We start from the raw sequence: 10,837 nt of genomic DNA on the forward strand, positions 1-10,837 counted from the left end.
TTATTACACACATACATCCATATCATATTTGACATAGGTCTATCAATAACCGATAGGACGCTATCCCTCTCGCTTCAATATTTGCTTAAAAAAATGAAATAGTGAAGATAAAATGACATTTTTATAACGTTCATGTCAATGCTTTAGAACATATTTCAGTTTGCCCGGTTAACAGCAATGATAAACCGCTGTTAAATGGATGCACGCAGTGGTGCGCATTCTATTCGCTCACCTCTTGGAATGTAATCATTTCTATTCTAGGACTGAGGTGTTGTCTTTTAGCTCAGATGGGGAAACTCTGAATCAGGCATTGAGTGGGAGCAAACTGGCCAGTAGGCACTAGGAAGGCACACATGCTGAGAGGGCCTTCTCTGGTTACCAACACCGTTTCTAAGAGGAGGTGCAATCTCCCCAATCACATTGCTCAGTTTGCTGGAGACTGATTTTCAATTTCTTAAAGCTACGGTGTCCTTATAGGCACAGTATGCAAGTAACAGGAGAACATATATACTGAGTGTTCAAAAGAGTCTTTCCATGACAAACTAACTAGGTGAATCCAGCTATGATCACTCATAATTTCACATGTTATATCCACTTCAATCAGTGTAGATGAAGGGGAGGTGACAGATTAAAGAAGGATTTTTAAGGCTTGAGACAATTGAGACATGGATTGTGAATGGGCAAGACAAATGTAACAGCCTTTGAGCGGACTATGGTAGTAGGTGTCAGGCGCACCGGTTTGAGTGTGTCAAGAACTGCAATGCTGCTGGGTTATTCACGCTCAACTGTTTCCCGTGTGTCTCAAGAATTGACCACCTAAAGGACATCCAGCCAACTTGTTACAGCTGTGGGAAGCATTGGAGTCAACATGGGCCAGCATCCCTGTGGAATGCTTTCTACACCTTGTAGAGTCCATGCCCTGACGAATTGAGGCTGTTCTGACGGCGAAAGGGGTTGAAAATTAATATTGGGAAGGTGTTCCTACTGTTTTGTACACTCAATGTAGATTGCAACATATTTCAAGACTGTAGTTTGTATGAATACCTGTTCTTTTTATTCAATGTGATTTTACAGTTTGAATCCCTTTCAGTTGAGTTTGGCCAATATGCAATGTTGTTATGTACTCATCATTTACTATTCCTATGCAATATGTATATACTAAGCAATATTGTTGTTGTTCCCATGCAATATAATTTATATGTGTTCTATGGCAACGAAGCGGTCTGTTCTGACAAAAATACACATCTAACATTTTCTGTCATGACACCATCTCACGATCAACAAAGTAGCACGTGTTACATAATGCATTATTCACAAACTGAAAGGACAGTTGATGGTGGTATGTACTTGTTTATTAAAAGATGAGTCAAAGAGAGATTCACACTTGGAACGTGAAATAACTACTGCCATGAACCTTTTAACATTTTCCCGGCATATAATTAGGTCATGTTCCAAACATTGTATTCAAACAGACTTCATATGTAAGACCCACATAAAAAATAAACAATATCTTTCTGAAGTGCAAGAAACATAAATACAGGTTTTATGGTTAATGTTTAAGAAAAGAAGGCAGTCTTCAGTTTCAAATAAAAAAACGTTTCATTTTATGAAACAGGACTATGGAATGTTCTTTTTTGCTTTGCTTGTTTGACTTTTGCCAGACCACCCACATAAAAGTATGCCACTTGCAGTACTTCTATTATTTGTTTTTCCTTCCAGAAGTTTGGGGTTTTACAGCTTGGTTGAGATATGTTTTGGATATGCCCAATATGTAAACTAGTGGGTCAAATAAAATTCAAATTGGTATCTTTGTTTTGTCTTTTAAATGTATCACACCACATGGCCATATTAAGTCATTTTGTATCAGTTCCAGCTGATTTATTCATTTTCTGTCAAGGCAGACTTCCGCATCATGACAGATAATGATGTTGACAGTGCACAAGGCTGTTTTTCCATCACTTGCTACAAAAATGCAGATGGTCTGTATTTTAAGAGTATATATTGCACAAACAATGAGGGGGAAAAACAGTATGTGCCATAAAAAATACCAAAATCCAGTTTCACACCTGCGATTTGGGACCCATCCACATATCACGAGTATGATATACATAAACTCCTAACTTTACTATATTACAGTACATATACAATCTTGAAACTAGTCCCAGCACTGAGGTATGTTGTCCCCGTGATGCCATTGTATCGTCTACAAATACTGAACAAATCTGCTCTACAACTGTACAAAACCTTAAAATCCACAAGGCATTTTGATGCAAGTTTTAATTTAACTTAATCCTTAAAACCAGGACTTCCTTGCATGCGAAAAACAAATGATAAAGGGAAGAAGTGCCTGAAACTCACTGAAAGCACAGTAAGAACATTCCCTTTTAACTGTACAAAAATATGCCTGAAAATATCTTACTTTTCTTTTAAAAAGATGAGGTCTGTTATGTATCAAAATGTTTCCTCCACACCTGTATTCTGAAGAGGTTTAGGCTGCTTAATTTCAAATCAGGAGGTAAACGGAATCAGTTACAAAAAAAAAAAAAAAGTTTGCGGCATATAGAAATGACATAAAACCGTTGCAAAAGTAACATCCTGAACGATGTCAGTTCACAGATTTTCTTTAGGTCAGTCCACAGTCCTACGTGTTCAGCTCCCTGCAGTTTTAAGAGGATAAGATGCATAGAAGTTCACAGATGTTTCCCTTTGCGGTCCGTTTTAGTTTAATAGTAATGGTAGACCTACAGAAAAATCCATAAAACCCTGTCATGCTGCCAGAAAAACGTCTGCAGACTTTTTTTTTTGCTACAGTAGGCTACCAGCTTCATAAGCATCTAATTCCTCAAACCACCTCGTCTCCTCCCCCGGACCCCTAGAAACCACAGAGGAGGCAGGGCTATAGGAACAACTTGAACAGGACATCATTTCATTTATCATTCTCTGTTACTACTCGGATACTTTACATTTAGTATGTGAACACCAAGTCAGAAAAGTTCGCCTCCAACCAGTCCCCTGCTATCATTTCACTGAGCTCTGGTGTGCAATAGTCTGGAAATTCAAAGTGAGAGCCCAGACTGCCCTCGCTGAAAGAGTCCAAATCTTTATCCACAAGAGAGAGGGAAAGATTTCCTGAATTCGTGTTTCCCAGCTCCTGCCCGTGAGCGCTGGGGGCGAAATTTAAACTGAAGTCAAAAAGCAAGTCGTCCGCGTCCTCGCTGGAACTGGAAGATGTGGAAACTGACCTAGAAGATGCTGGTGAGACGGAAGCAGGGTACATTGTGCTCTGCTTGGTAATGTTTTTGAAATTGTAAAACAGTCTGTTCGGTGCCGCATTCCGTACTTCTTCGTACATGCTGGTCCCCTCGGACTCAGCCGAGGAGCTCAAAGTTGGACTCGCGGGAACTTTTGCTACATTATACAGCCTCATCTGCTCCTCGTCCTCCTGTTTAATCCGCATACCATAGGCCTCCTCGTATTCATCAGCGTCATCATCATCTGTGAGTTCAGTTTTAACCGTTTTTGTAATTTTGGGGAACACACGGTCATCTCCGTAGCTGTGAGACGATTTAGATTGGGTCTTAGCCTTTATTTTTGAGCATTTCTTCCCGGGAGTCTTTGCCATTTTGCTGCTAGATTTCTCAGGAAATGGTGCTGATGGTTTTGAACTGTCGAGCTTTGGCTTTTTCTTCGGTCTATACTTGTAATCGGGATAATCAGCCATGTGTTTTAACCTGAGTCTCTCTGCTTCCCTGATGAAGGGAATCTTTTCACTGTCCTTTAGCATCTTCCATCGCTTTCCCAGCCTTTTGGAAATCTCTGCGTTATGCATGTCCGGAGACTGCTCCATGATCTTTCTCCTTTCAATTTTAGACCAAACCATAAATGCATTCATAGGTCTCTTTATATGACCGGTTGCTGTCTTGCACCAGTCTGGGTTTATCGGCACGGGGCTGCAAGCCATAAATTCGCTCTCCTCTGAATCTGTAGCCTCCCTGGACATGCTACCCTCCGTCTCGCTGTTGTCGGTGTGCTGCACCATGGTCTCTTTTTAAAGTTATCTTCCCCCAGACGTTGCAGTATCGAACAGCCCACTGCCAAGTCTTTGTATTCGCTTCACCAACGCGTCCACGTCCTCTATGTCTCAAACTCAGTTCTCTTTTCCAGATTTACAAACTGCCTTCTTAACTAGTTATTGGGTTTTTCATGTCCATTACGTCATTGATAAGTGTCCAATCACGTCCCCTCCACTCCGCCCAACAGAGTCCATACAGTCCCTTAACCCTTTAGACCGCCCTTCCTAGCTCCCATTGGAGGTGGGATTTGGAGGTAGGTAGTGTTGTACGGGTGTCTGGACCCATGCTGCGCGAGACATGCATATTAAACATACACTTAACTCACAGTGCCCGGAACATGAACAACCAATGAGGAGCGCAAATTGTAAAACTCTCTCCATTTATGATTTTAGTCGTGCTGAAAGAAATGCAGTCAGATTGTCAGCATGGAAAGAGTTGGAGATACGCACAGTAGCCCAGTAATAATGTATCCGACTCACGCGCCTAGAAAATGTATCAGTTTACAGTTGATGTTTCTTTTTTCGCCTAAATTGGATACACTGAAGGTGGCGCTTGGACACTGTTGCAGCGCTTGGACTGGATACATTTATCGTCAGTGGCGTGTGGACCTCAGTAGCCTTGAGAGTAATTCAAAGTTATTAGGCTAAATGGCAACAACAGAATCACACGTTTTCAGGCCTTGTTAATCGCATGCAGCTGTTTAATAAATACATTTAAAAATCTCATTAGTTCACCTGTTTTTAGGATCATTTGCTTTAATAATGCTCTAATAATTTACACTGATGAGCAATGTACATTTTGGTGATTTTATAAAAATAATATTTTTTTAAACAATATTTAGTAGTATAATATTAATCCATTTATAACCACTCAAAAAAAGTAAGATAATATTTCAATCAACCAACTGTATCTAATATATTATAAAGAGCGTCCTGTTGATGCTATTGCTCTTTAGCATAATGTTGATGTGGCCTGACGCCGGTCTAGGTGCATGCATGCACTAAACACCCTGCTCCGACACCATGTAATGTCTGGTCTCCCTCTCAATTCAATTTCAATTTAAGGGCTTTATTGGCATGGGAAATATGTTAACATTGCCAAAGAAAGTGAAGTAGATAATAAACAAAAGTGAAATAAACCATAAAAATCTACGGTAAAGATTACACTCACAGAAGTTCCAAAATAATAAAGACATTTAAAATGTCATTATGTCTATATACAGTGTTGTAATGATGTGCTAATAGTTCCTCTCTCCTTGTTGAGTTTGCTGTGTCAGGAGGCAGCAGTACAGCATAGGTCTCCCTCCCTGCTAGTGTTCAGATCAGACTGCACCCCCGTTGTCATGCTCTGGGTGGCAGCCAGCAGTGCTATTGGAGGTTGGGGCCTGTTTTTTTCCCCTCGCCCCCTAGAGGGCAATCACTTACCCTTTTGAAACCCTCCCCCACCCGCACCTTTCCCTTAGCTGGAACTTATAAAGTGTCACCACTGTGAGAGAGAGAGAGAGGGATAGAGAGATGCTTTATCATGACCACCCTGTTTTTCCACATTTTGTCTGTAAGGTCACTCTGTCAAGCAGTGCATTTCAACCACAGATTCAACCACAAAGACCAGGGAGATTTTCCATTGCCTCGCAAAGAAGGGCCCCTATTGGTAGATGGTAAAAAAAAGCAGACATTGAATATCCCTTTGAGCGTGGTGAAGTTATTAATTACACGTTGCATACTGTATCAATATACCCAGTCACAACAACAGGCATCCTTCCTTACTCAGTTGCTGGAGAGGAAGGAAACCTCTCAGATGATTTCACCATGAGGCCATTGGTAACTTTTTAAAACTGTTACAGAGTTTAATGAAAACTGAGGATGGATAAACAACATTGTACTTACTCCACTATGGCAAGACTTGAAAATGGTTGTCTAGCAATGATCAAAACCAATTTGACAGAGCTTGAACATTTTGGAAAGTATTATTGTAAATATTGTACAATCCAAAGACTGCTGCCAAGGTGATTCTAACATGTATTGACTCAGCGGTGTGAATGATACATTTGTGTATTTAACTTTCAATACATTTGCAAACATTTCTAAAAACATGTTTTCACCTTGTCATGATGGGGTGTGTACATGGGTGATAAAAAAAATTCAGGCTGTAACACAACAAAATGCGTTCCAGATGATTTGGAAACAGTCCTCTTTCTGCTTTGTATGCGTTAGCCTACCCATTGTTTTAAAAGCACATATTTGGGCGGAGAATCACGTGGCAGTTAACTTGAATATTAAATTAACTTAAACATGATTAGATTGTAGTATACTACAGTGTCTGCAAATAAATATTGATCATGGAAAGAAGAGGAGGGCGCTCAACCAACGTGAGTTGAAGTACAATCAAAACATTTTATCATCATTGGAAAGGAAAAAGCACATTGCGCACATAGGTTAGGCTACTGTGGTGAGCAAACGTTGAGCATTTTCACTTTCAATAAGTATTGATTACTAATTTATTTGTCTCTGCCTGCAAATCATCTTGCTGCTTCCAGTTCAATAGCCATACCAGCGAGATCAGGTGTGCATATGGTTTCAATAAAATAGAGTAGGGTACTGTATAGCCTATGCATGGGCGGAGAAGCGCAGAATTGCTGGGACCATGGCTGGCAAGTGAGCTGCGTCACATACGCCTAGAATAACATTGTGGGACTGTGGTTGGGTTTAGAACCCGTTCTTGTGGCAGAGGGTGGTAGTCGGACAGAAAACCAGCTGGTGTGGGCGGGATGAAGAAATCGGTCTGGCCCAGACCTCTACTATGCACCATGACAGTGAAGCCTGTAACAATTGAGCTGTTTATTACTGTGTTCGTGTGAAAAGTAGGGAATTAGTTATGGAAACTGACAGATGAATAATGTTACATTGCCATACTGACTAATAAAACCCACATTGCACTGAAAACTAGTCAGAATATCAATATTCAATTGTTTGGCCGATGGTTTCATCATTGATTCAGGTCTAGTGTGATTGAGGCAAAAATAATAGCTAACATTAGCCCATTTTTGGCCAGCTCTCTGTAACGGTACATCAACTGGCGAAAACTGGCCAAGTTAATTTACTTCTGAAACTGGACCAAACAAAGGCTACAAAACATTTCCATACAAACAACAGCTGTTAGATAGTAATAACAGCCACCTCATATCGCTATCCCACAGATAACTAGAGGCTAGAGCAGACCTGGCTGTGGTAGCTGCTAGCTAGCAAAGCTTATTCATTCACTTCAGTCTAGAGGTTATGAAACATTAGGTAACGTTACATGCCAGTTACAATACTAGTTCAGCACTGCGAATAAACACTAGTTGTTTTTTTTTCGGTTAAGTTAAACAGCAGTTACTTTTCCAGCTACATCAGGCAACTAAATAGCAGCCAGTTTATGCTCTGCTTGCTTTTACATCTCAGTGAACAAGCGCAACACATACACACTGAACTATGCTCAACTCTCCCTTGCTGCTTCAGCCAGCCTTCCAGAAGCTTTGCCTTCACACAGCCTGTCAGCGCACTCTATGGTGTCTGAGCGGTCCTAAATCCAGCCAGCTGAACACTCCAAACAGCCTACCTGACCGCTCTGAGGCATCCGCATGGTCCTAAAGCCCATAGTTGCCGCTTTTTGTATCATATTGCAATTATACAACTGTGGGTGTGGGGGGGAGGGCAATTTCAAAATGTGGAGGGGACATGATCCCCCATCCCCAGTGAAAGTTGTGCCCCTGGTGAAAACCCATACTAAAACAAGGTTTTCAATATAACATGTTCAATATTAAATCAAGTGGACCACATGTATTTTACATTGCATGAAGCCAATATTGAATCCATTCACATGCACACCATAAGCAGTTCCTCTCTGATTTCCTTCACCACAAGGCCAAAGAATGAGAGACATAGATCAAATATAATCACCCTGATACTATAGAAAGACTTCATCATGGAGTTAATCTCTGGACCCACAATGCACCGGGCCTGATGATGGTTTCCTACAGAACAGAGCATGAATCACAGCACTGCATAATGGCTAGCATGTAGGGCGGCCAGCCTTCTCATTAGCATGTCTCATTATTGGCTGTGAATGAGGTGCTGGTGTCAGCCCAGGCAGGGGCTATGACTCATCCCTGGGAGGGTCTCAGCGCCATTCATGGCTCAGTGAGATACCATAGGCAGGTAGACCCGGAGGTGGTGACTTACCCAGTAACAGTGACACATACCATAATGATCAGTGAACCTATAAGGAAAGGACAGGTACACATCATAAACTATGCAGCCAGTGTTTTTTTTTTACCCATAAGAATTATTACTTTTCATTGATGATATAAATTGGAATAGAAATAAAAGGGCATGGGTAATTGTTAGCAGTGGTGGAAAAAATACCCAAAAGCCATACGTGAGTAAAAGTAAAAGACACCTTACTGGAAAAAGACTGAAGTAAAAGTGAAAGTCACCCATTAGAATACGACTTGAGTAAATGTCTTAAAGTTCCTGAAATGAAATGTGCTTGAGTAGAAAAAGGAAAAGTATGAAAAGTAAGAGCGGTAAATCTATAAAGCAAAACAGCCAAACCTTTTATTTGGTTTGAACTTGAGTTTTTCTGAAAGGTAACAGTCTTACGGATGCAAGAAGTGCTCTGATAAAAAAGAAAAAAAAGAACGTGGATTCTCAAATAGGCAACACTTGAACATACATCTCTTACAGACAGAATCTAATTATGCCTTAATGAAGGAATATAGCCAGTAAACGTAAGCAATTACAATCAGTCACTTTGCTTTAGAAAAAACATCCTATAGAAATGTTTTATAAAATGTAGATGATGAGCTCACCACTGATGGAACTGCATTAGAAAGCAGTCTGTCAGGTCTTACCTTTGTAACAAGGACACCTATAACTTGTGAATTTTAAACATAAATTAACAAAACACATAAGGCATCCTTGTCCTTGGGCTTGCTAGCATTAAGCTGTCTTTAATTGAAGTTGAAGAATTTGCGAATCATCTTCAGTAAAAGCTGGTTTCTGGAATACAGCCTTGCTCTCCTTGGGCGGAAAACAAGTCCTGCAATACTGAACAGCCTTTCACAGGCAGCTGAGGCAGGTAAGGGCGTGTTCAGCCACAGAGACAGCTTACAGACTGCTGGTAAGGACTCGAGCAACTCCATATGATCTGCTGAACAAGCCAGGTCCAGCTGTTTGGAGCTTGTCCTTGAGACCTCGTCATGGCAGAGAAGAAGTCCTCCTTATCTGATGAACTGGTGCCATCACCTAGCTGCAGCAAGGGTTCTTCCATGTGGTCTTTGATGTAGTCTATTCCTGAAATACAAGGGAGATGACAATATAAATCATGCAGTTTTTGTGAGTCTACATAAATCCCCCCCCCCCCAATCTATATAAATCGAGCAAGTAGGCTTGGGGTGGCCCATTGGTGTGGCAGGTAGTCTACTGGTTAGAGCGTTGGACTAATACCCAAAAGGTTGCAAGATCAAATCACTGGGGTGACAAGGTTAAAAAAAATCTGTCGTTCTGCCCCTGAACAAGCCAGTTAACCCACTGTTCCTAGGCCGTTATTGAAAATAAGAATTTGTTCTTAACTGACTTGCCTAGTTAAATAAAAGGCTAAATAGAAATTGGACTGAACCACAAAGTCATTATTGTAGTTTAAATGGGTGATTCTCAAATCTATGGAAGTGTCCAAATGTACACCATACAAAGTTGTTTATGAATAATAAAATATTGCTAATTAACCACATTTTATCTTACCCATTCTGGTGGTGGCGTCGTCTGTTGTGAATTTGGGGAGAAGGACTGCAAGCTGCAATCAGCTCAAGATCTTGAAATGTGGCTGAAGTGCTTCTTCAGTCCCAGTTGTAGCACATCCAGAGGCTTATAGTACCTCAGGGACAACTTGATTCGGTCAAGTTTTGTGATCCGCAGGTTGGTAGTTGGAAGTAGCCACCGCATCTGGACGTTGGCTTCAGCCAGCAGGATGTTGTTGGCCTTTGCCACTGGGCTCATGGTGGCAGCATACTATGTGAGGAAGGCAAGATCGGCTGGATTGAAACTCTGATGGCCATCTCTCCGTTGTCTTTGACGATCCTCAGGAGTCTTTCTACAGCCATGAACCAGGAGTTCCACATTGTAGCATTCGGGCGCAGCAGCTGGCGGTAACAAGTATCTTAAATGGTTTCGGCTGCAAGTTTGGATCTCCCGCATTTGTTCAAAAGTGCTTGGCACTTGCCAAATGTTGAACAGGACCTCACTGGATGTTGCTTTCAGGAGATCGACTGTAGATACTAAGTTGAGTAGGTGGCAAGCACAACGCCAGTGCTTCGGCAGCTGGTACTCAAAACCATCATCTTCATTCAGGATCGTTGTCACATCAACAAACTCCACTTCTTCAATCTCCTGTTATTCCCCTTCACCATCGTCCTGATCCTGGCTGAGCTGCTTCACCACCTCCTCCCACTACTTTGACTGCCCCGTTGTTATCATCTTTTTCAAAAACTTGGAAAGCTCACAAAAAGTTAGAGCCATTGTCTGTTGTTGTTTTTACAATCTTAGGTGTGCGAGCCTCCCAATCGTTTACAGGCCAGGGCTGCAGAGTGTCTGTTGAGACGGTCAGGGTCTATCCAATGTGCTGTAACACCAATGAAGCTCTGTCTTCTTGCAGACCAGCAGTCGGTGGTGGTGGCAAGGTGGTCAACTCCTCTCATGGCCTCAGTCACCTTCTTATTAATTTCCTTG

General features: G+C 41.4%; 1 protein-coding gene across 1 annotated transcript; it reads right to left on the bottom strand.

Moving 5' to 3' along the window:
• Positions 1-1,334: 1,334 nt before the first annotated feature.
• On the bottom strand, positions 1,335-4,307 carry sox11a (SRY-box transcription factor 11a). The gene has a single exon (XM_024429801.2). It carries the CDS (start codon positions 4,037-4,039, stop codon positions 2,966-2,968), a length of 1,074 nt encoding a protein of 357 aa, XP_024285569.1. The 5' UTR covers positions 4,040-4,307; the 3' UTR covers positions 1,335-2,965.
• Positions 4,308-10,837: the final 6,530 nt, after the last annotated feature.

Source organism: Oncorhynchus tshawytscha, linkage group LG08 (assembly GCF_018296145.1).
Source record: "Oncorhynchus tshawytscha isolate Ot180627B linkage group LG08, Otsh_v2.0, whole genome shotgun sequence".
Lineage (NCBI taxonomy): Eukaryota > Metazoa > Chordata > Actinopteri > Salmoniformes > Salmonidae > Oncorhynchus > Oncorhynchus tshawytscha.